Source organism: Pagrus major, chromosome 6 (genome assembly GCF_040436345.1).
Source record: "Pagrus major chromosome 6, Pma_NU_1.0".
NCBI classification, from domain to species: domain Eukaryota; kingdom Metazoa; phylum Chordata; class Actinopteri; order Spariformes; family Sparidae; genus Pagrus; species Pagrus major.
Window position 1 is genome coordinate 18,407,322 of NC_133220.1, and position 26,213 is coordinate 18,433,534.

The 26,213-nt window shown below is 38.4% G+C and overlaps 1 protein-coding gene across 1 annotated transcript; it reads left to right on the forward strand.

Moving 5' to 3' along the window:
- Positions 1-6,794: 6,794 nt before the first annotated feature.
- On the forward strand, positions 6,795-20,822 carry LOC140997757 (myosin heavy chain, fast skeletal muscle-like). Its single transcript, XM_073467758.1, has 39 exons — positions 6,795-6,998; positions 7,124-7,267; positions 7,384-7,540; positions 7,748-7,775; positions 7,891-8,005; positions 8,089-8,181; positions 8,423-8,486; positions 8,566-8,664; positions 8,757-8,860; positions 9,749-9,887; positions 10,376-10,494; positions 10,599-10,748; positions 10,839-11,009; positions 11,092-11,398; positions 11,494-11,558; positions 11,642-11,729; positions 11,937-12,054; positions 12,143-12,266; positions 12,367-12,503; positions 13,670-13,925; positions 14,020-14,262; positions 14,357-14,533; positions 14,614-14,759; positions 14,851-14,941; positions 15,419-15,808; positions 15,920-16,046; positions 16,166-16,284; positions 16,370-16,566; positions 16,731-16,914; positions 16,987-17,152; positions 17,420-17,544; positions 17,634-17,942; positions 18,030-18,233; positions 18,317-18,442; positions 19,060-19,230; positions 19,508-19,612; positions 20,274-20,369; positions 20,545-20,676; positions 20,802-20,822. Exons 1-39 carry the CDS (start codon positions 6,795-6,797, stop codon positions 20,820-20,822), a joined length of 5,811 nt encoding a protein of 1,936 aa, XP_073323859.1.
- Positions 20,823-26,213: the final 5,391 nt, after the last annotated feature.

Here is a 26,213-nt window from a genome sequence, read left to right on the forward strand (position 1 = left end):
CTGGGCTCGCCATAACAAACCAAGATTAGTGTTGAGTAACATTGCAGTCTTTGAGCTGGCCACATTTATTTTGTAAATACATGTATTTTTAGTATATATTGAACATTTTGTGAATTGTATTTGTGAATTGTAATTCTGCATTGTCATTAAATTATACTTGTTAAATGTCAGACTCTATGGGAAGGTGTTGGTTCACATGGTACACCATCTGGTACTCTTGGTTGTTTTTTGGATGATAAAGTAAAAGGCCTCAAAGGCCTCGTTAAAGTTAGGTCTCGGTGTTGGATTGTGACCCTGGCTACTTGTCCATCTTGCAGTAGATCTCCTGGGATTAGAGTGTGAGACGATGAAATGTGGGGTGTGACCATGAATCTGTCTCAAACTGTCTCTTAGGCGTACATGATACTTTGGAAGCTTCTGCCTCATGTATATGAAATTTGGCATCATCATGAAAAATTCTTTAAGATACACTGTGATTGCCTTTTTGTGAAATCTGGATGATTGCTGATTCTAAACTTCTTTGAGCAGTCAGTCTAAACAAACTTTTCCCTGTGACTACAGTAAGAGTGTTGATGTCAGTTTCTGGATAGCACTAATGACTCACATGGATGTGTGTATTGATGTTGTTGGTGGGGGTCACTGCCATCATATAAACACCAGAGGGAGACTCAAGTTGCAAAGGTGTAAACATGCTGATATGTTACCAGCTTCAATATCATCATTGTCATCCTCTGGTCCCTTAGCGTTATACCATATCACCAACTCACACTGAGGGCATAAAATTGTAAGTATTCTCATATTATTTATTATTGATCATTAATAGATATCCATTTAAAGATATGACCTCACTTTATGTTTTGTCTTTACTTTGTTCTGTCTTTACCTTGTTCCTTTTTAAGGCATGTTTGAATCTATTCCACCCCACATTGGAGAGAAGACAGAAAAACACCCTGGACAGTCTATCATAACCCCTTTAAAATGGTATGACACATTTATAGATTTTTATACACAACTTGTGATTCATGTTTAGAAGTTTTACTACCTAGATGTAAGCAGCTGTTTGTGTTTTTATCTGTGCTTTTCAATGGACGTGTGTTGAAAATGTTGTGTATATTTTATGTTTTAATATAGTGAGCCACAGAACCCAATAACATCATCGTGTATAACCTCTCTCTAGTTGAAATTATTTATTTATTACCTCACTATAGAGTGATATGTGATTTCAAAAGTAGTGAAGTATTTTAGATCACAGTAAACTAGAATTTAAGCTTATTTAAACTAATATTGGGCAGATTTCATAATACCGTTCCAGAGAATGATTTGAAATGTGCAACTAAAATAAAACCAGTAGCCAGTTGCAGAGTTCTATTACAAGACTATTATGTGTAACTTAATGATGTAACGCAAGCAGTTTAGACCATGAAATATTCATCAATTAATTCACTAAGGCATCCGTCCGAAGGGGGGCAATAGTGAGCATAACAGTTATGTTTTTGTTAAAGGGGGTACTCCAGTGATTCAATATTGGGAAACTCACAAGGTTCACAGTTTTTCACATGTCTGTGTGTAGCTACATTGAAACCATTACTGCTTGCTGTAATTATTTCTCCTGTTCACACCAGCCATTATGAAATCAACAAAAAAAAAAAAAAAAACATTCAAAAGTATATCAGAAGACAATATGTGGCTTGTGACTATTGATTTTAAGATAGGCTTGAAAAATTGTGATCCTTTTAAAAGAAGAATCGTCAGAATCAAAGCAGCAGACACAAAGCTACTCTGACTTTTAGTCATGTTCCAAACTACTGGATGCTACTTGTCCTAGTTTGTGACGCAGACATTCCATTCAAAATTTTAAATCTCAAAACTTTTTTTTTCTTCAAACTTTGGAAAGACCCTCTTTCTCCTTGTAAACCAACTGTCTTACAAATGACTTACAAGTTTGTGTACAAGGAGAACTGACTAAGCCAACTAACTGATACACTATTATTCATTTATGGTACACAGGAAGTGGAAGAAAAAGAAGAAGAACAAGAAGAACAAGAAAAAGAAAAAGAAGAAAAGAGACATAAGATGACAACTGAGAGAACAAGCAAAGAAACGTTTGAGAGATAGCTCAAGGTATAACACTAACTACTCAAGTTTTTTTTAAGAACAAAGTAGAAAATATTCAATGATGAAGTGAAATAATACTGGCAATTCTCAATAAATCATCCAAATGACATTTATTTGCATTGGTGTGCACAACTCCAATTATGAATATGGTGAATTGGCAGTTTATGTAATTAAAGGTATCCTGGATGAAAAAGTTTTGGTTAGGGGAATACAGCAATATGGGGAGGCTCATTTAGAAATGAGCAAACATGATATCTGAATGTAGAAAACCACTTACCTGTAGGGGACAAAGATGACCAGTATTGCAAACATTACTAAATACAGGATGAAGCAAAATATAGACAAAGCCACTCCTATTGTACAAACTTTTATAAAAATTTAAAGAATAAACATTAAACATGAACATGATATTTTAGAATAACTAACCAGAGTCAAATATCTAAATTGGTTTTATATGCCTGTTATTTATTGTGGGCATATGGAATAGGCATTTGATCATAATTAATCATAATTAAAATGAAATCTTAAAGGTATACTAGTCAGGATTTGTTGATTGCTGTCTGTAAACACCCCTTTTTAAAGTTATCCTCTCCTCCCCAGCTCAAGGGGTGAGACAGAGAGAGAGAGAGAGCAGGTCAAGAGAGCTAGAGAGAGGGAGGGGCACCATTGCAGTGAATCAGAGGAATTTAACATTATTTTCTGGTTATTTCACAGGGGTTATGTTCTAAAGCATGAAAAGATAGACCTCACCTCCGCACAACCCTTTGGCTTTTGTGTGAATACAGCCAAAGTGCATGCTCCTGTACATCCTGTCTGCTGTTTGCCTCTCTGTACTACCTGTGTGTGTGTAGCTCAGCCCCACCCTTGGTCAAACAGACACACAGACCTGCAGCTCTTGGTACATCAATGGCAAACCAAGAGCAGAGGAGCAAGACAAAGACAGCATTGAAACCTGGTCACATCCTGTCAACCCACTGTCCAATGGTTGACACCCAGAAACGTCCCGAACACACCAAAATACTAAGAAAATGAGAAAATACAGGCAGAGGGAAGGGTCTTCGTAGATATAGACAGAGACTTTAATCTTTTTGTAGGAAAATCCTGCATAGTGTACCTTTTTTAAAATGAATAAAAAATACAATATACTTAAGATTGAATCTGGTAGCTATAGTCCCTTATGGACTGACACACACCTGAAAGAGAAATTTAGATGAAATGCAAATCTCATGCAGAAAAGTCCTACGTTAAATCCCACTTTAACTTGACATGTCACTCAATTAACATTGGCACCCAAAGTTATGTTACGCTGTGTCATAAAAGGACTAGGTAAAAAGGCTAAAGCCTTAAAACGTCTTGAGATTAATTTTTTTGAGATAGTTAAAATTGGGGTGAGTGATTCTGGTGAAAGATAGTTGATTGTTGGTTGATTTCTGGGTTATCAAATACCAACAACCTTTGAATGAGTTCATTCATTCACTGTCAGCCTCATGCATTTGTGTCTCTGTTTCGGTAGATTTAGAATGAGCTGAATATTGGGAGGAATTGCCTGGCATTCTTGATTCTCGGGTCAGCAACCTTGACCAAACAAACCTTAATTGCTGAGAGGCAAATACAGACAATGTATTTACATGATGCTAATTTCATGAAATATCATGACACAGGCCTATTACTTTCACCTTATCTCCACACCTGCTTAAGTGTGCTTTCTTAACATTTCATGAAATTTTACAAGTTAATTTAGAATTATCATTCCTCAGCAACCACCTTCTGTCTATGAAAGAGTTGACCTTGTTTAAGTGACTTTCAGTTCTCCGTTCAAGAGACTGTTACATTGATTTGAGTATGTGTGTACATAACATTTCACATGGCTGAAATTGATATCTCTACCTACATTTAAGTTGATACAGAAGGCATACACTTTTAGGTCAGATGAGCAGATTGTCACCATACCATCACTGCATCACATATTAACAAAAAGCCATTATATGGTGTACATTTACAAAACATATTATACAATTTTACAACTTCTCAAATTAATTAAATGGCAGAACAATAAAATCTTAGAAGCGTCAATCTGGCAATGAGATAAGGTGCAGACTGAAGGTATATTTTTCATGATTCAGAAAAGGTTATTAAACATAGTGCAGTCAACGCATAGGCAACTTTGCATTATCCATCAATCAACACAGATATCATGCCCGTATTTAAGCCACTTCAATATTATAAATAATACACATCTAAAGACTGGCACTGCTATGATAAGTACATTACACTTAAAAAATGAAAGCTATGATGGTCCACCTGTAAATTTCTTGTAACTATTTAACTTACTTGAACTTGGCTGCTTTCAGTTTTATAATTTTCAGAATGTTTCTGTTTCGGCGTCAACTCAAATAAACACCTAAGAAAAGCTTTACTCTCAGTCTCTCTTCCTCTCTCCTTCTCTGCTCTTACTAATGTGAATTTCTCTCTCACACAAGAGAAACACATACACATGCACACACACTTACTCACACACACAAACAAAATTTGCAATGTGCTGCATAGCCCCTACACAGAGATGTCTCATTTATCCCACACAAGGGAATATTAGCTGCTTTGGAATTCAAACATTTCTTGGCCACCCTGAAATCTAAACAGTGTTTACCAAAAACCAACAGGTGGTCTTCTAAGTGGACAAGTCATTAATCTGTCTTCATTCAGGCAAATATTTGCAATTGATTATTTGATCTATTTCTATGAATTAATACATGGTATACATCTGAAAGCTTCCAAATGAACTGATTCACAAATAGAGCATCTTGTAATTTTGAACTTCTTTACAAGAGTTTTTGTAAGTTATATAGGATAGTGTTTTATGTATGGATCATATTCACTGATCAGATATCTCTTTCAATCTCTCATGTGCATGTGAACATCCCATGTTTTAATTTGTTTGTTATTTGTCTTCTTTCAATAATCCTTCCCTGTTTGCAGTACAGGGTTTCTTAATTTCCTAGTGTAGAGCACAATGATGTTTATCAGTGTTTCACAGATCCCCCTACATCTCATTTGCAGCATTACATATGTAAACAACACACCAGCCTTTATGGTACAGACTTGCACAACAAAATAAAGTCAGTCCCATTCAACTAATATGGTAGATAACAGGAGGATTAACTAATTACAAATGGACATATTATGTTCATTTCCTTTTGATTACTTACTTTTGCCTCTGCATGTTTACTTTAGCCACACAGCCTCATGAACTCTGTACAAACTATATTAGGTACCATGAACCACACAGTTACACATACCTCACAAGCATTTGTAGCATCAAAGGCCCCCATAGGAACCAAACAATGAGCAATGCTAGCACCATCAGTGCATCCATCAAAATCATCGAAGTACAGAGAAGCCGATACAATTTCTTTAGATCTCTACTTACCAAGATGCAGAACCTAACTAAGTTGAAGTTGATGACTTTAAAACCTAGTCACAATACTGGTGAACTGAACCAAGAATAAGAGAGCTTCACAGGCTGGAATTTTTTTCTGAGGTGCTCAGTAACAGGATGCTGAACTACATCTTGACATGTAATTAACAGAAGCGTTCAATGCATTTGTCAACAATTGCAAAAGTAAGAGCTTGGGAATTTGTGAGCTGGAGGCTATATTTGCTTTAAGTCCTAATAAGCCAGCAAAGAAAGGCCAGACATATTGAATATCCCCTTTTATCGCAACTTAATCACACCACAAGAGAATACTTTCACAGCGTCCTAGGGTTCATCTTTCTTCAGAGAGAAAACAGCTTAATGGACCATAATGGTATCTTAAATTAGCTTCGACCAAACACTTGGCCCTATTCTCCAGGGATGTTTGAAACAATGTCACTGCCAGAGTTTAGCTTGATAGCATAATATATTTTAATGTGTGCGTGTAGATTAAGAACATAATCCATCATCCATAAAGATTTTGAATAAAAGCTTAATTCCTAATTTTCATTTATACAAAAAAGTCCTAAAGTAACTCAGGCATACATTATCCATCAATAGTTCCTTGTAGTTAAACCACTTTTCACAAAGTAGGACATTTTGAATTGTTGAAATGTACGTCATGGTCATGGTTTTAGGACAGGAATGTTAAATTTTGGTGTGGGGTTAAATTTAATATTTGTTTTTGTATTCTGCAGGATAAGGTGACAGCAGTTGTGGAGATGAGGCCATCTGACATCACTCACTAAGAGAAGCTCACTGACCTTAACAGGAGGGCTGCTCCAGCCTCGTGTCTGAAGGTTTCAGTATAAAAGAAGCGCTCACAAGCCCCTCAAAAGTTACGGACTGACAGGCTACCAACAAAGGTGAGTCTCTATCATCGCTTTTTAGCAGTGATCAGTGCTTTTAATTATATGATGGATATATAAATATATATATATAGATATATACATACAAGAGTTCTTTTGCAAGATTGCACAAAGTTAATAATTTCAGCTTTTCACCCCCTTTTTTAGCATCCTCAAAACAACTGCATCACTTGGCAACAAAAAGGTAAATAGCCTTCATGCAACTAGTGACTTGACTGAAAAAAGGATACTAAATCCAATTAAAGATGTATAATGTGTCATGCACTTATGTAATCTTAAAATAGATTTCTTTAAAGTATAAATTTAAGTTATACTAAATTTATTTTTATAGAGCCGCCATGAGTGGGGACGCAGAGATGGAGTGTTTTGGCCCGGCGGCCATATACCTCCGGAAATCTGAAAGGGAAAGAGTAGAGGCTCAAAACACTCCCTTTGATGCCAAAACAGCTTATTATGTGACAGAGCCTTCTGAGATGTATTTGAAGGGAAAACTAGTCAAGAAGGAAGGTGGCAAAGCCACAGTTGAAGTTGCTGGCGGGAAGGTATGTAGACATCTATTGTCATATCATACAATAGAGACAAGGGAATGGCTACACACTATCCACACACTTCATATCATAATGCTGTGGCACATTCATAGAAGTAACTATTCACTGTTTTTGTACAGACCTTCACTGTTAAGGAGGATGAAGTCTTCCCAATGAACCCTCCAAAGTTCGATAAGATTGAGGACATGGCCATGATGACCCACCTCAGCGAGCCCTCTGTGCTGTATAACCTCAAAGAGCGTTATGCAGCATGGATGATCTATGTGAGCCCAGTTGAAACATTAAAAAAAAACTTGTTGCACTGCATCTACTGTATACAGTATATTGCAGCTAAAGAGGTTACATCTAATTTATACTTTATTTCCTCTTGTTTAAATAGACGTACTCAGGGCTGTTCTGTGTCACTGTGAACCCCTACAAGTGGCTCCCAGTGTATGATGCAGTGGTTGTTTCAGGATACAGAGGCAAAAAGAGGATTGAGGCCCCACCCCACATCTTTTCTATCTCTGATAATGCCTATCAGTTCATGCTCCAAGGTATCAATCAGTTGTCAACAATCTGTCTTGAATGGCCACTCTATGGAAGGGGCCAGCCTTTAAAAACTATGCACTGTTTTTTTTTAAATCTGCCACAATAGTTTTAGGTGACATTCTGACTTCTGTAATTTGAAAAGTATAATGCAGTAATACTATTTGAAGATAAATTAATGCAATAATATAACTTGTGTGTTTAAATGTCAACAGATCGTGAGAATCAGTCAATCCTGATTACGTAAGTCAACACTAAAGAGAGTTCATTTGAACTAATATAACACAGACTGATTATTTCTGTACTGTTTTATGTCTGACCTACACTAACACATGTCATATAATTGTCTGTGTTTAAGCGGAGAATCTGGTGCAGGAAAGACTGTCAACACCAAACGTGTCATCCAGTACTTTGCGACAATCGCAGTGGCTGGAGGAAGCAAGAAAGCTGAGCCAACTGCTGGAAAAATGCAGGTAAATATTGTGATATACTGCAAATATGTGTGATATCTATGATAATGTGAATATAAACACATGTTATGTAATATTGCTTTAAGGGGTCGCTGGAAGATCAGATCATTGCAGCCAACCCATTGTTGGAGGCTTATGGTAACGCCAAAACTGTGAGGAATGACAACTCATCCCGCTTCGTAAGTTTTGGTCCTACTGTTTTAAAATGCTGTCTGTTTGTAACATGGTCTGCTGGTCCTCTAGCCTCAGTATTTCTGTTTGTCTTTACACATACTGTTTTCATCATTTGACATTTTTTACTGTTTCTGTGAACTGCAAGTAGAAAGTCCTGCAGTAGGATTCAAATAACAACTTTTACTACTAAGTATAAGGTGTGTGCACTACCTGAGTGAGTCACAAATATGCTGCTTTCTTCTGCAGGGTAAATTCATCAGAATCCATTTTGGGACAACTGGAAAGTTGGCTTCAGCTGATATTGAAACATGTAAGCCTCCTGCCTTCCATTATCCAGAAGGTTTGAAGCGAAAACAAACTGTATACCATCTTATTAACTTGTTTTACAGATCTGCTGGAGAAGTCTCGAGTGACGTTCCAACTGTCAGCTGAGAGAAGCTACCACATCTTTTATCAGCTCATGACAGGCCACAAACCTGAGCTGATAGGTGAGCAATTTAGCCAGGTGTCATTTTAAAGGGTAAATACATGCTTCACCTGAGTCTATGTAATGAAAAACAATGCATATACTGTATTTCAGACGCTCTCCTCATCTCCAAAAACCCGTACGACTTTCCCATGATCAGTCAGGGTGAAATCACTGTCAAGAGTATCGATGACATTGAAGAATTCATTGCCACTGATGTGAGTACACATGCGAAATCTAAAAGAATATGATTTACTTTAAAGGTCCCATATTATGCTCCATTTCACGTTCATACTTAATAATTCATAATTTTGTCTGAATGCTCTGGTTTAGTGTCTGTCTCTTTAAGGCCCCCTATGGAAAATCACATTCTTCTGTGATTGGCCAGCTCTCAAAGCACCACCAATCATGTTTCAGTCTCAGCTCTGCCAGTGTTTTTGTAACCACAGCCGAGCTGGGGGCGTTGACTGAAGGCGGTGGCTGCATAGTTTTGGCATCACAAGTTTGAATGCACAGTTTCTGATTATGAATATGGATCGATCGTTTTGATTCTTTTACAGTATTTAAACTGCATTTAGATCTTCTTTATGATAAATAAAGACAGGAAATCTAACTTTCTAAACTATGGGACCTTTAAAGTGATTCAATATTGCACATACTATATAGCCATGGTTCCCAAATGGTATGGCACACTGGTGTGCCATGAGGCAAGTCCAGGTGGGTAGTGGAATTGTGTTACAACCACACTTTATTACTGCAATATACAGCTATACAGTAAGTAACAAAAGGCTTTTTAATTTGTGATATCAGTATTTTGTAGAAAACATTAATTTACTGATACAGAGGCAAATTCTATACCTTGTGTTTTGAAAAACCTTCTAGGGAACCCCAGTATGTTTGTCAAATTTTATTTCGCATTGGTAGATAAAAATAAACATATACAGAATAATTTAAAAATTTGAAAACCACATCACATCTTATTGGATCAGTTACTGGCTAAACTAGAGAACCTTTGATGAAGATTTGATAATCCCTCACTGAAAGACAGAATTGTAAATAACATAAGAGAAACATGTTTCAGTAAATCTTTGTGAATCATTCTGCAGACTGCCATTGACATCCTGGGCTTCACTGCAGAAGAGAAGCTAAGCATGTACAAGCTGACTGGAGCCGTGGTGCATCATGGTAACATGAAGTTCAAGCAGAAGCAGCGTGAAGAGCAGGCTGAGCCTGATGGCACTGAGGGTAAATGAGTTCCTCTTTAATGTATTTACTTATTTAATTATTATTACTTATTTAATCATGCTTCCATAATTAAGAAGGATTGCATTGTAAAAGTTAAGGTATTGCAGGGTGCCTCATCTTACCCTTAACGTCAGGGTAAGGAGCCTAAGTAACTGGAGTGAGCTCAGAGTAAAATTGTCGGTCCTTTACGTTGAGATCGGTTGAAGTTGTATTTGCATCTGATGAAAGTTTTAAGGGAATGTATTCTGGCCAAAATCAACTGGGAGGAGATCCTGAGGAAGACCCATTAAATGCTGCATCTCACCTGGCCTGGGATGCCTAAGTATTCCTCAGCAGAAGGTTGAGGATTTGGCTGAGCAGATCAATATCTGAGCTACTCTGCTTAACCTGCTGTCACAATGACCTGGATCCAAATAAACAGCACAGCATGAATGGATGGATTTGTACATGTTTTTGATGTGGATCTTTATGGTTTGTGTTTGTATCAGAGGCTGATAAAATCGCCTACCTCATGGGCCTGAACTCTGCTGATATGCTGAAGGCTTTATGTTACCCAAGAGTCAAGGTCGGCAATGAAATGGTGGTTAAAGGTCAAACTGTGCCACAGGTAATTTATAGAAAAATATTGTTTTTATATACAAATTTAATAATTGATTGTAAAAAATATAGCTTGTTCCATATAACTGGAACTCCAATTCTTTCTATCTTTAGGTGCATAATTCAGTCATGGCTCTCTCCAAGTCCGTCTATGAGAAAATGTTCTTGTGGATGGTCGTCAGAATCAATGAGATGCTGGATACCAAGCAGCCAAGACAGTTCTTCATTGGTGTGCTCGACATCGCAGGGTTTGAAATCTTTGATGTAAGTAAACAACACATTCTGCTTGTAAAGTTTTACAGAGTGAATGAGCATAATGAAAGTTGTGGCACTGTATCTTCTTTTTATCTGAAGTTCAACAGCTTGGAGCAGCTGTGCATCAACTTCACCAATGAAAAACTGCAACAGTTTTTCAACCACCACATGTTTGTCCTGGAGCAAGAAGAGTACAAGAAAGAAGGAATTGAATGGGAGTTCATTGACTTTGGTATGGATTTGGCTGCCTGCATTGAGCTCATTGAGAAGGTAAGCCACATGCTGTATTTTCACAAACACAGAAACAATCTGGTGACTTGACAGCTTTGAAATAATCATTTCATAATTTCAGCCAATGGGCATCTTCTCCATCCTTGAAGAGGAGTGCATGTTCCCAAAGGCATCAGATGTCACCTTCAAGAACAAACTGTATGACCAGCATCTTGGTAAAAGTGCCCCCTTCCAAAAACCAAAACCTGCCAAAGGCAAAGCTGAGGCCCATTTCTCTCTGGTGCACTATGCTGGCACTGTTGATTACAATGTTCTCGGTTGGCTGGATAAGAACAAAGACCCCCTGAATGACTCAGTTGTTCAGCTCTTCCAGAAGTCTTCAGTCAAACTGTTGTCTCACCTGTATCTAACCCATGCCGCAGGAGAAGGTATGTGCTGTTTCCTGTCCCTACATCATGACATATTAAGAATTGTGTCGAATTAAATATTTTCAATGTTATTATTGTTCCACTGACAGCTGAAGGCGGCGGCAAGAAAGGTGGCAAGAAGAAGGGTGGTTCCTTCCAGACTGTGTCTGCATTGTTCAGGGTAAGATAGGGAGAGATGACTTATGTACTTCATTGCACTAATTTGGTGCCTTTTGTTAATTTAATGTCCTTTTAATTCTTCAGGAGAATTTGGGCAAGCTGATGACAAATTTGAGGAGCACACATCCTCATTTTGTGCGCTGCCTGATTCCCAATGAATCAAAGACACCAGGTAAGCTGCGATATCCCTGAGCTGAGAAGGTTTTAAAGGGCTTTTCACACTGCATTCACACTACTTCAATGCTTCTTAGCCCCAGGCTGATAGCCCCGGGCTAAGAATATGCATTGTGAAAAGCCTTTTAGAGACAAAAAGCAAGTCAAAGTGAATATGGTTTCTTGTAAAATTTTATTCATCATGTCACTTAAAAATATATCATAGGTCTGATGGAGAACTTCCTGGTCATCCACCAGCTGAGATGTAACGGTGTGCTGGAAGGTATCAGGATCTGCAGGAAAGGCTTCCCCAGCAGAATCCAATATGGTGACTTCAAGCAGAGGTAGCAGAAATATAATCTTTACAGTCATTGAAATGTTTTTATTAACCTCAAGATGGTGTGTCTAACTGGATGAAATCTTTACTTTCAGATACAAAGTATTGAATGCTAGTGTCATCCCCGAAGGACAGTTCATTGACAACAAGAAGGCCTCAGAGAAACTCTTGGGCTCTATTAATGTTGACCACTCTCAATACAAGTTTGGCCACACAAAGGTAGAGTGAGAAACACTTCCATGGACAAAGCTATTAATAAAAAGCTGAACTATTATAAATAATGAGTGACTTAAAAATAGTTATAATTATTGACTCTCAGGTGTTCTTCAAAGCCGGTCTGCTGGGTACTCTGGAGGAGATGAGAGATGAGAAACTGGTGGAACTGGTCACAATGACTCAGGCTATCTGCAGAGGCTTCCTCATGAGGAGAGAGTTTTCCAAAATGATGGAGAGAAGGTGGGCTTAGTATTTTGTCAGCTACAAATATACTGTGGCACCTACAGCAAAGAAGAATTGAAATTGATTTTTGATATTAGAAATTTTAAACCAAAAATTACTCATGACTCGTTTTAATAGCAGCGTGTAACAGTGCAGGTTTGGTTAGATGTACAGCTCACACTGATTTATATTATAATGTCCCAGTGGGCTTTTTATCTTATCTTCATATCTATCCTAATTTCACTTAATGAAGTTGTCATTGCTTGTACAGTCACTGTGGCAGATTTAATTATTTGAAGTCCAGTGCAATCATTAAGTACGATTACAGAACAGCAATGTTTTGTTTTCTTAAATCACTCACTGCCATTTAATAACGGAACGAAAAAAGTATTGAGACCATGAAGTTAAATACCGCCTATTGCTCTTTGTGTATGAGGTTATTTACAGTAGGGTTGCTTCAAGGTGGTTGTGATAATTAATCCAGTTAAGTACAGTAGGTGCTCTAACAGTGGTGGGTAAAATACATGTTTAACATCTTTATGTGATCCAGGGAGTAAAGGAAGTCTGCTCCTCTAGCTTTGTGCACTTTGTTTTTTTCTTGACTAAACTCTTTATGACAAGACTTAACGATTGTGAGGATTTATTTTGTCTTGACACCGCAAAATAAGTTTTAAAAAAACACCAGACTAGATGGAATATCTGCTTTTTGCATGCATTTTATCTTATTTGACATTCTCCAGCGCTCCAGTGGACTACTAGAGGTGATGTACTTCCTTAATTATCTATCTGACATCTTCTTCATGTGCCCTCCTTATTTCTTTTACTATTTAATGACAAGGGACAAGGAGAGTGTGTAAGTATGTACCGTCCCTCCCCAGGGACAAGGAGCAGTTGCTAGATCACAGACGGTGTAGAGACAGATAGAAATGTTGTTGTTATTATTAATGGGCTGTAGTCTCTGGAAAGTGTTTTCCATATACAGTTAAAGTTAGGTTTCAAGCTCGAGTAATATATACTTTTAATGATAGGTTGACTCCATTACTTCTGTATATCTCTACCTAACTACCGAAGAAATAAGAAGCAGTTCAATGTGACTGTCGCACTATCTTTAATAAGTTTGTGTTTTCTCTAAAACTTGGCAAGAAAATAAATGTTCTGACTTTTTCTGTGTCTTGTATCACCAGGGAGTCCCTCTATTCCATCCAGTACAACATTCGCTCATTCATGAATGTCAAAACCTGGCCATGGATGAAGCTTTACTTCAAAATCAAGCCTCTGCTGAAGAGTGCAGAGACTGAAAAAGAAATGGTCCAAATGAAAGAGGACTTTGAGAAGACCAAAGAGGAGCTGGCAAAGGCTCTGGCTAAGAAGAAAGAACTGGAGGAGAAGATGGTGTCTCTACTGCAGGAGAAGAATGACCTGGCGTTGCAAGTGCAGTCTGTAAGTTGTTGCACTTCCTGTGCATGTCTACTAAGTATCCTACATCAGATTACTGAATTTTCAAAGACCTGAACCTGTTTGCGTTGACTTTAAGGAAGGTGAAAACCTCAGTGATGCAGAGGAAAGGTGTGAGGGGCTCATTAAAGCAAAAATCCAGCTTGAGGCCAAAGCCAAAGAGATAGCTGAGAGACTGGAGGATGAGGAGGAAATGAATGCTGAGCTGACCGCAAAGAAAAGGAAGCTGGAGGACGAGTGCTCTGAGTTGAAGAAAGACATTGATGATTTGGAGCTCACCCTGGCCAAAGTGGAGAAGGAGAAACATGCCACTGAGAACAAGGTTCATGTCCCCAATTCCGGATTATTAAACTGTGCTTATTGGAAATATACTGTGATCAAATATTAAAACGTTTTATTTATATAAACATTTATAGGTCAAAAACCTTACAGAGGAAATGACATCTCAAGATGAGACCATTGTCAAGCTGACCAAAGAGAAGAAAGCCCTCCAAGAGGCCCATCAGCAGACCCTTGATGACCTGCAGGCAGAGGAAGACAAAGTCAACCAACTGACAAAGGCCAAGACCAAGCTGGAGCAGCAAGTGGACGATGTGAGTAAAAATAGCAAACAATGATTTCAGTCTCCTTGAGAATGAAAAACAAAAAATAATGCTTAATCTCTGTTAAACAGGTTGAAGGTTCCCTGGAGCAAGAAAAGAAGATCCGAATGGATCTTGAGCGTTCAAAAAGGAAGCTGGAAGGAGATCTGAAACTGTCCCATGAATCCATAATGGATCTGGAGAATGACAAGCAGCAGTCTGAGGAGAAATTAAAGAAGTATGTAGGAAAGAAAACGTAATGTATCACCTCCACCGTTCCCAAAATGACCATATATATCTAACATTTATCATTATTTCTGTCACCAAAGGAGGGACTTTGAGATGAGCCAACTTCTCAGTAGGATGGAAGATGAGCAATCACTTAGTATTCAGCTTCAAAAGAAAATCAAGGAACTGCAGGTAATGTGTTTCAGCTGTGTGGAGAGAAATTTTGTTGGTTGTGTGACTCAGTTAAAAATATATGTCTACAGCAGTATTTCAAATGGAAGTAACTTGTCAAGGGACGGAATGAAATATTCTTTCATAAATTCTAACAACTCCTGGACCATAACTATTCACTTCCTTCTTTATAATTAAGCCATTTGAAAAAAATCTAACAAGGACTTAGGTTTGATGAAATGAAAACTGAATTTATAACATAAATGTAATCAGTACACTGCTTTTAAGTGTCCTGCTGCTTTTGCTTTGTCTTTCTACTCAGACAAAGAATTCATTTCTAAGAGAAAAGTGGAGAAAAGTTGATTTTCTCCAATTTAGTCATAGACCAAAAAAATCTAAATCAGACCTATTATTAATCAACTTTTTAGCATTCAACATAAGGCATGGCATATGGTCATTTGATTATGTACTTATTATTATGTAATTTTTGCATCAAAGGCTCGTATTGAGGAGCTGGAGGAGGAGATTGAGGCTGAGCGGGCTGCTCGGGCTAAGGTGGAGAAGCAGAGGTCTGATCTCACCAGGGAACTTGAGGAGATCAGCGAGAGGCTCGAAGAATCTGGCGGAGCAACGTCTGCTCAGATTGAGATGAACAAGAAGCGTGAGGCCGAGTTTCAGAAGCTTCGTCGTGATCTCGAAGAGTCCACCCTGCAGCATGAGGCCACCGCTGCAGCTCTCCGCAAGAAGCAGGCTGACAGTGTGGCAGAGCTGGGAGAGCAGATTGATAACCTCCAGAGAGTCAAACAGAAGCTGGAGAAGGAGAAAAGCGAGTACAAGATGGAGATCGATGACCTCAGCAGCAATATGGAGAATGTTGCCAAATCAAAGGTAAAATAAAAACAATTTCTAATGAAAAATAATGACCACAATTCGTGTGTTATCATCAACAGAAGCATTGTGGCTATATTGGGCTGAACATTGTATTGATTGTGTCCGTAGGGTAATCTGGAGAAAATGTGCCGTTCTCTTGAGGATCAACTAAGTGAATTAAAGACCAAGAATGACGAAAATATGCGTCAGTTAAATGAAATGAACAGTCAAAGATCAAGACTGCTGACTGAAAATGGTGAGTGTAACATCTGGGTTGAGAATAATGAAACAATCAAAACCTGCAGAGTTTCAGAAAACATTACAGTGTAAGTAAGTAAATCACCAACCAAAGATTTTTTCTGTTTTTCCAATCAGGGGAAATTGGTCGTCAGTTGGAGGAAAAGGAGTCTCTTGTTTCCCAGCTTACAAGGGGAAAACAGGCTTTTATTCACCAAATTGAGGAGCTTAAAAGGCACCTTGAGGAAGAGGTTAAGGTACTGCAGTGTTATCTTTAATGTAGCAACAAATGTATGTATGTATTTCTTAATAATAATTCTTTATATATTACGTCATTATTAGGCCAAAAACGCCTTGGCTCATGCTGTTCAGTCATCTCGTCATGACTGCGACCTGCTCAGAGAGCAGTATGAGGAGGAGCAGGAGGCCAAAGCTGAGCTGCAGCGTGCAATGTCCAAGGCCAACAGCGAGGTGGCTCAGTGGAGAACCAAATATGAGACTGATGCTATTCAGCGCACTGAGGAGCTGGAGGAGGCCAAGTAAGTCATTACAGTTTTAACTTTGTATGAGCATTAACACTGACACATTTAGGCACTTCCGCTGTAGCACTGAACACACTTTAGCTTTTTGTTTGAGAGGGATGCACCAACATTGGACATCATACTGTTACCACATGCAATGATTCGATGACATGTTATAACAGGAAAAAGCTTGCCCAGCGTCTTCAGGATGCAGAGGAGTCCACTGAGGCTGTGAATGCCAAATGTGCCTCTCTAGAAAAGACCAAACAGAGACTGCAGGGTGAAGTGGAAGACCTGATGATCGACGTGGAGAGAGCTAATGCTCTGGCTGCTACCCTTGACAAGAAGCAAAGGAACTTTGACAAGGTAAGATATTGTCATAATGCACAACTGGTGGTTGTGAGGTGACAGAAAACATTAATTTGTCTACATGCTCAGGTTCTTGCCGAGTGGAAGCAGAAGTATGAGGAGAGCCAGGCAGAGCTCGAGGGAGCTCAAAAGGAGGCTCGCGCTTTAAGCACAGAGATGTTTAAAATGAAAAACTCGTATGAAGAAGCTCTGGACCACCTGGAGACCCTGAAGAGGGAGAACAAGAACCTGCAACGTGAGACAACAAAACCTGCATGTGATTTTTGCCATAAAACAAGTTCTTAACTAAATATGTGAGACATTCAAGACTGAGGAAAAAAACAAACCTTAGAGCTTGTATCGAGACAATATTTCTCCAAATATTAATAAATAAAATATAAGTTTGGGCTTCAGTGGCAGATCGATCAGAAAAATTAGATAAAGAATAGATGCAGTACACAATTATAACACTTAACTTTATTGGCAAAGTACTTAATACGATTTTGTGTGTGGTTTCAAACAGAGGAAATCTCAGACTTGACTGAACATATCGGTGAATCAGGAAAGATTATTCATGAGCTGGAAAAGGGGAAGAAGACTGTAGAGTGCGAGAAAGCAGAAATCCAGTCTGCCCTTGAGGAAGCAGAGGTATTTTTTGACTTTTTTTTTTTTCAAGACAACATTTTTAAAAAATAACTCTGGAATTAAGATTAAGAAATTAACATTTCATTTCATAGGCTACACTGGAGCACGAGGAATCAAAGATCATGCGTGTCCAGCTGGAGCTCACCCAGGTGAAAAATGAAGTTGACCGGAAAATCGCAGAGAAGGACGAGGAGATCGAGCAGATCAAGAGGAACAGCCAGAGAGTGATTGAGACCATGCAGAGCACTTTGGATGCTGAGATCAGGAGCAGGAATGATGCCTTGAGAATCAAGAAGAAGATGGAGGGAGACCTCAATGAGATGGAGATTCAGCTGAGCCATGCCAACCGCCAGGCTGCTGAAGCCCAGAAACAGCTGAGAAACGTGCAGGGACAGCTTAAGGTCGGTCATTGATAAGTAACATATCGCACAAAAATGTAGTTTCATAGCCTAAACTTAGTTTTGGAATTTGTGTTATCTTGATTTCAGGATGCCCAGCTGCACCTTGATGAAGCAATCAGAGGTCAGGAGGAAATGAAGGAGCAGGTTGCCATAGTGGAGCGCAGGAACAACCTGATGCTGGCTGAGATCGAGGAGCTGAGAGCTGCACTGGAGCAGACAGAAAGAAGTCGCAAAGTGGCTGAACAGGAGCTGGTTGATGCCAGTGAGCGTGTGGCACTGCTGCACTCCCAGGTATTATACGTGTCTTTTATGAGTACTGTTAATTAATAAATGATTTAAAAATTGGAAACCTCACTATATATTTTTCCATTTAGAACACAAATCTCATCAATACCAAAAAGAAGTTGGAAGCTGACCTCGTCCAGATCCAAGGGGAAGTAGAAGATTCTATCCAGGAAGCAAGAAATGCTGAAGAAAAGGCCAAAAAGGCCATCACTGATGTGAGCCCTGATTTAATATTGTATCATGTGCTTTCTGCTTCATTTAAAATCCAGCTGCTTATGCAGACTGGAGCTCAAAGTTATCAGCTTGAGACATTTCTATGGTGTCTTTGGGGTTCACTGTTTAGGGACAACTAAATTAACTTGATGACTAATGGCAAACTAGTTATGAATAAAAGTAGAATATACAACAAGTGTATAGAAAAAGATGGTGATTTGTAATGGAAATTATTTGTTTTCACAGATTTTTGTTTTTTCAAAATGAAGTAGAGATGTTTTAGCCTAAAAGTTGAGAATCACTGGTACTTTTTGTCAGGAACTTTAAAGTTGTTGCCCCTGTTAAACTAACCTGCAACAATCAGATAAGATAGTGATCTCAGGAAATGACTGACATAAAAAACAAATGACTCCAATATGTGGGGGGACAAAATATCGCTTTATAGACATTATATTTCCATTATAACTTGCAGTATATTTGTATTGTTTTATATTTACAGCTGAGCACTATCTGTAATAATCTATTGCTCTATGTATTGTGTTACATTTGGCTTACAAATTAGGTCAATTTTCATTGATCACTCTGTTTATTTCCTTTCTTACAATTACTCCATGTTCAGGCTGCCATGATGGCTGAAGAGCTGAAGAAGGAGCAGGATACCAGCGCTCATTTGGAGAGGATGAAGAAGAACCTGGAGGTGACGGTGAAGGACCTGCAGCACCGTCTGGATGAGGCTGAGAATCTGGCTATGAAGGGCGGCAAGAAGCAGCTCCAGAAACTGGAGGCTAGGGTAAAAATAAGTTATGTTTTGGCTCCGCTTTCAGCTTTAATGTGTATATCATAAGGGCTGTGAGTTGTACACTGTTCACCATACATTACATGGTTGGGATGACCCTCGAAATTCTTTAAAACTGAATCTCAATACTGACTTTGTTTGTTTTATGGGACTATTTCCTGCTTTTAACAAACCTGTTTGGCTACCAAGCTCATAAAAAATGCTCATATTTCTTATCTGTTCATAAACAAACAGTCCTGTCCCTATAAAATCTGCCCTTCCTGTCGTTAAGGTACGAGAGCTTGAGTCTGAGTTTGAGGCAGAGCAGAGACGAGGAGCTGAAGCTGTAAAAGGTGTCCGCAAGTATGAGCGCAGAGTGAAGGAACTGACTTATCAGGTACAGAAAACCAAAATAACTTGAAACAACTGCTTATTATGATAACATTTTCTGAAGCAATCATGTAATCTGTGCTCCTGAAACAAACTGGATGTGAATATGTTTCAGACCCCTAGAGGGCATAAATCACCATCATACGTCTGAAGCTCCAACATTGCTAAAGTGATATAGAGTCGACCACAGCTACAAATAAACACTCTACGGTTGCAGCCGTAAATACATGCAGTTCTGTGCTTATATATGTATGTAGTACATATATATGTATTAGTACCATGTCTGTGTAAATGTGTGATATTTATAGATTTGTTTAACAGATTTTCAAAAACTGGAGCAAGGAGGAACTCTTGCATGCACACTCAGTCCTCACAGGCAGCTTGATTGACAGAGAAAGAGGCAGTGTTTTTACAGTGCTAAACGATCCCTAAAGACATTGTGTAAAGAGATAAATATGCAAATATGTAAATCTCCCTGCCATCGTGCATTAATTCACATTGTCAGTATTTGTAGCCCTTTTGGTTGTCCTCTTGTGAGTCTCTCTAAAGTGGCCTCACTGTGGAAGATGTATATATGAATGAGCTGTGTTCTCTCAAGATGGCACTTGGGATGATGGCATTCGCTTTAGCGTTGGTCTCAAACACCCTATAATGTATACCGCCTCTAGACTGAGGAGGACAAGAAGAATGTCACCCGACTCCAGGATCTTGTGGACAAGCTGCAGCTGAAAGTGAAATCCTACAAGCGACAGGCTGAGGAAGCTGTGAGTGTGAAATATTCGACGCATGCAACACAAATATGTGTCACACCAGTAACACCTTCTCTCTCACCAGAGGACTTGACGGCATGATGCTGCATGATTTAATTATTGTATGTTTCATCTCATACAACTCGTAAGATTGTTTAAGACGTCACCTCTTTAACGTTGTGCTTCACAGGAGGAGCAGGCCAACAGTCACCTTACCAGGTACAGGAAGGTGCAGCATGAGATGGAGGAGGCTCAGGAGCGTGCCGACATCGCCGAGTCTCAGGTCAACAAGCTGAGAGTCAAAAGCCGTGAAATTAGCAGGGTATATTCCTTTTCTTTTTTTACAATTGTTTTTATTCATTATAATATTCACACAAGGAATTTCAGTATCTTTAAAGAACATCTTAAAAAACTAACTTCTCACTGTCTCTTCTTGTTGATTCAAAGGGAAAGGATGCCGAAGAATGAGCAGAGCATCTGTCTTGACAAGACACAGTGCAAGAAATCATAGAATATGATGTTTTTGTCTGATGTGTCGAGTGTGCAACAAGAAATAAATGTTCAAACAGCTTAATGCCTTTTTTGTCATCAAGATGTCTGTGTAGCTTAATTCTAAATTCAAATGATCAATGTATAGAGTTATACACAATATACACAAACATTACAGTCAGAAATGTAAGGTTATATGCTATATAAAGTAGCAACGGTCAACTTTCCCCTCTAGTGTTAGCAAGTGGTATTATTGTTGGTGCTGCTGCTGTAAAGACAGCTGGATCCTTTCTGCTTTCCTCAGAGTCGCAAATAGCAACAACACAGCAACAACACTGGTGCCAGGCTGCCAACCTGACTGGATCACCAATTGAGCTTTTTTTCTGTTGTGCCCGTTGGCAGAAGTAATTGGACATTGAAAGATTTATAAGGTTTATAAGCAACCAGTTTAAACTTTGATGGTGTGATTATTCTATAAACATTGTGCAATCAACATTAACTTCATGATGCGTTAAAGCAAAACACTTTATGTCTATTGCCAGTTTAAATAAAGCCAGTACTCAGAGAATTAACAATATTTTTTTACACACATCATGCACTGTCTCAACTTTGGGCAGTTGTATTTTGCTCCATTTATTCACTACATGCAGAGATTCCTTATCATAGCCACAAAATCAAAGTAGAATTAGTCATTAGACATGAATCGGTACACAGTGTGCATTAAAACACAGTTTTGACATAATTTATACATTTAACTAAATCACTTTCATTTGTCAGAAATCAAACAAATCCTAAATATTTATCAGGAGATCTTGAATCTAACTACTACAGTACTGGAAATAAACTATAGTTTATTTTGTGTCTAAATTTGAGCAGTGCAGCATCATCTTTCAAAATATCCTGGTAGTCAACTGTCGCCTGTTATCACGTAAAAGTCCTCTAGGTTACAATAACTGCAAATCTTTGCCATGTGGTGATAATGTTACTGACAGTCTTGTAACCTCGCAGTTTTTTTAAGTGCCTCAAAGCATATGTCTCACCATGTCAAGACCTGCGATGAAAATAGACCTGTTGGGGTAGCACAACATATGCACGAGCATAAGCAGTGATGTCTCTGTCTCTTAGGTCACAATGCTGTAGGTTAACATTCATTATTAATCAGTTTATTGGTGATTTATCTTTTCTGAATGTAGGCAAAAGCAAATCTAAAGAAATATAGAATTTTGCTTTTCACTGAGGAGCCAATAATTAAATTATTATTAATATATATATTAATCAAAAAGTAATTGTACTTTCACAATTGAGAAGTGTTCACACATTCAAGCCTCTCTCTCTTATTGTTTTGTGAGCTTCTGAAGAGGAATCTAGTCGGCACATGCTGTAGTAGTGCTTTCACATTACTGGGGTTTCTAACTTCCTACCATGTTTGATACTACAGGGAAAACATTGACGCAACATTGAGGGCATCAGATTTTTATTAAGAGATAAATTTAACAATATCTATACCAAGGCAGTTACCTCTTTAATGTCTGTTTTTTCCCCTTTATTTAGTAAAGCAAGACAAGACATAATAAAGTACACTCAGAGATATGACAGGAATAACGAGGAAAGACAAACAAACACTGATTACAGATGAAGGAAGCAGCATAAACAATACATAATGGGAAAATAGAGGGATATTGGCACTGGGTATTATAGAAAAAATGTATGGAAGTGTGTATGTCTGTGATTCCTGTGTGTGAGTGTTGGGGAGAAATGAGGGGGAGTAGTTAAGGAGCAGCCAGAAGGGAAACATGTCTCTTTAATGTCTTTGTTTGCGTTGTTGCAGTGTGGGTAGATCAGTGAGCAAGAGTACTGAATGGCAATGCTGGATGATGACGTACCTTAATTTGTATTTTACAGCGGAAACAGACAACTTATTCAAATTCTCCCCTCCTAGTTTCTCCATGTGGTGTTACTGGTGGCACAGTTGGTGCAAACACAGTGTTAGCAAATCTCTAAAGCAAAAAACAGCGGTAAGAATCCAAATTTGACCCAAAAGCTGACCTCAGTGTTATGAAAAGGCAGAGTAAAACATTTGGATGTATTAATAAGTGCAGGTTTTGTTACTGATCTAGTGGAAAACAACAATCGTCTCGGGTCCCGCAGTGTAGAGCTTCCACAGTTATTCCAGTTGTTCCACTGTTACCTGGAGATAGCGACCGGGCAAAACAATGCCTCTTGTTGTTTTGGTTGGACAATGGCAGACGCACTTCCATCGTGCCATAACTCAAACTTCGGTGGCAGACTGAAGCAAGGTTTATAGGGAATTAGACTATACGCTGATGGTGTCATTGTCGTACAGCCATTAAACCACGCTATCGGTATTGACTCCATAATGACAGTGCAACACAGAATAAAGTTGCCTATTGCCAGTTTAATTAACCAAAACAGACATAACATACTGGTTATTTAGGTTACGTATCTATAAAACAGTTACCGCAAATCTCACTCTATCAAGCTACAGTATGTATTGATATTTCTTCTTTATATACTGTGTATCCTTCATTATAATCATGATGTACGCTACACATACCATATTGTATTTTCATCATTCTCTTATTACTTTTATTTGAGACTCTATTTGAGACATTTGTATATAACTATACAAGTGTTGGATTGGACAAAATGTTTGTTAATTCTGCTTAGTAGGCCATTTAAACTATGTTTATATATCGAATATCAAACACATTAGCTCAGTGCTAGCAGGAAACTAATACAGCTAATATACTAATATACATTTGATATACAATAGATAAACACAATAGGATCTTTTAAACATCATAAATCATCAGCAGATCAGTTTGTTATATTCAAATGTTGCCTGCACTCACACTTGAGAGTTGTGAACGGGCTAAGCGTGCCCTTTTGTCAAGCAGGAGACCTAAGCCCACCAAGGAAGTGAGTGTTTTATATCAAAGGTTGTTCCACAGAAAGACTTGAGGCCGTGACAAATGGTTGAGCTGTTAGAGCATTGCTGAGGAGACAGCTATATTTGTATTTCTTCCAAATAAGCACACCCGGGAGCATCAGAGATCAAGTATCACATTTTTATTGAATATATACGCCTATTTTGTCAGGTGTGAAGTCCTCAGTATTTAACTTCTAATGCCCTCGCCCCATCAGTGTCATCTTTCAACAAGGAAAGAATGCAACCTACTACACATCATATAACTTGATCCCCTTCTTGCCGTGTATGGGGAGCAAACACTTGACTTAGGGGAAGGTCAAGCTACATGCCTGGCCTTGTCTTCAGTTCATCTGTCAGGACACACAGTACAAGACCATTTAAAGAAAGGGTTTAAAAATACATCTGCACCCTCGAGACAACACAAGTGCCCGTCCCGAAAAACCTGGAGACACAAATCTAATCACCTGTTCTCTGCAGATTCCACATTGGACAATAGAGCTGTGAGTGACAGTTATAGAGTTTACTGTCCCACGGTCAAATAAACCAGGACGCTTTATGATGCATGATATGTAGGATCAGAGCGACAAGAATAGGTGACAAAGAAGGGTCAGAAACATCAAACAGTGCTGGTTTGACCTGCTCATAAAGCTGTCAGTTGTGTCAACGTCTGAGGCCCCATGACTCACCCGTTATACTGTCAGAAATGCAGACGTGTAATCTGATATGCTGCAAAGTATGAAGGGTGAAAGTGATGAGAAAGAAAAAGGTCAAACATTAGTATAATTAATGATAATTAAACATCAACATTCTGATTAAAATGTAAAACATAAAGTGAAGGCTAAAGCTAAAGCTACCAAAGTGCTAAGGACTAATCTGAAACTCTGATGAAGAGATTTGTCAATAAAATGTTGTTCTGCTAAATGATAAACAAGAGTAAGTAATGGTGGCAGTGGTTTAAAATTGAGAGTGAAACCGGGCTATCGAGTTTGATATTGGATTCGGATTGATTGACTCAAAGGGGCTGTTGGGACTTGGCAGAGGTATGGGCTAATTCCAGTTTTAAATTATATTCAATTCAGTTTCTCCGGTTTCAATTTGCATTCATTTGCTATTAATCAACGATCTACATATAAACAAAATGTCACTTTAATTTGGTTAAATTCACCAAATCTAAATGTACCACTGTGACAGTATTTGAGTTGCTGTAGTACTGCAGTTAAACAATGGTGTTGTACTTTGAATCATAATCAGTCGAGAAAGAATTGACTGACTGTAGGAGACAAACTCAGTGTGTATGTAGATTAGATAATGACTTTATTAGGGATTTAAAAGAGGGTCCATAGCACACTAAAAATAAAGACAAAATATACAAACATACAATAAAGAAAACAGTAAATACATAGCGACACACATGCAACTTCATATCATAAAAAAACTGGAGCACCAGAGGCTCCACAGTCTGGATTAAAACATGGTTGACCAAGACCAGAATAACACAATTATCTAAAACATACAGCCTGCATATATCAGTACATACGATTTGTAACATGGTTTGAAAGTAAAAATAACTTGGTCAGAAAAGACTGTTTGCGATGTTCCAACAACTCTCTGTGCAATGTGGCACCGACAGTGTGAAAATGTTCATAATATCAGATTTCAGGGACGGTCCCTAGAAAGCTGAAGCCCTTTGACCTCCACCAGACCCTAGCCAGACGACCCCTATTAGGACTGACATGTCTGTCATCAGTCTGAGCTTGAGGATTATCACACTCCCATAAAACACAACAAAAAACAGACGTCTGAGCCTGCAGAGCACTAAATATTTGTCATTCTGTAGATTCATAGAAGTACTGTGAGCTTTTAGGGACACTTGTGGGTCAAAAATTGTAAAAAGCTAGCCTTCAGACTGTGGTAAGGCACTGTCAGTAGGGGATTAATGAAAAACCTGACACAGTTTCACCTCCAGACAGCTCCTTGGAAGTCATGTATACTAATATCAGTGGCCCGAGAGCATAAACATGGCACATCATACTTTAATATAATATGTCCATATCGTTGGCAGTGGCAGCCTTATTAATTTATTTATTTTTGTTGTGTCTGGAGCAGCCATGAAAAGTGAGTTTGTTTAAAAGTATTTAAAATGACCGTGTAGACACAGTAACACTCTTGTGAAGGTACCAAATTAGAGCACAGTGTTTACAGATCTTCCATCACATGACACAATTCAAAACAAATAGTTCTGGCTCCACACAGGCTCCTTCACCTTCACGGCATTATGTAGTTCAAGTTCAAGTTTATTTGAATGGCACAGTTTCATACATGCTCCACTGGATGATATTAAAGATATCGAAAGGAGAGAAGAGCAAAAGCACTAAGAACAGCAGAGAGAAGAAAACATTCGTGAACATTAAAACAACACA

Bases quoted from the DNA above. Each gene is read 5' to 3' on its own strand.
- LOC140997757 (XM_073467758.1), top strand. From the start codon at position 6,795: ATGAGTGGGGACGCAGAGATGGAGTGTTTTGGCCCGGCGGCCATATAC. The intron at 13,926-14,019 runs GTAAGTTGTTGC...GTTGACTTTAAG, and splicing joins TGGCGTTGCAAGTGCAGTCT to GAAGGTGAAAACCTCAGTGA. The intron at 16,047-16,165 runs GTGAGTGTAACA...TTTTCCAATCAG, and splicing joins AAGACTGCTGACTGAAAATG to GGGAAATTGGTCGTCAGTTG.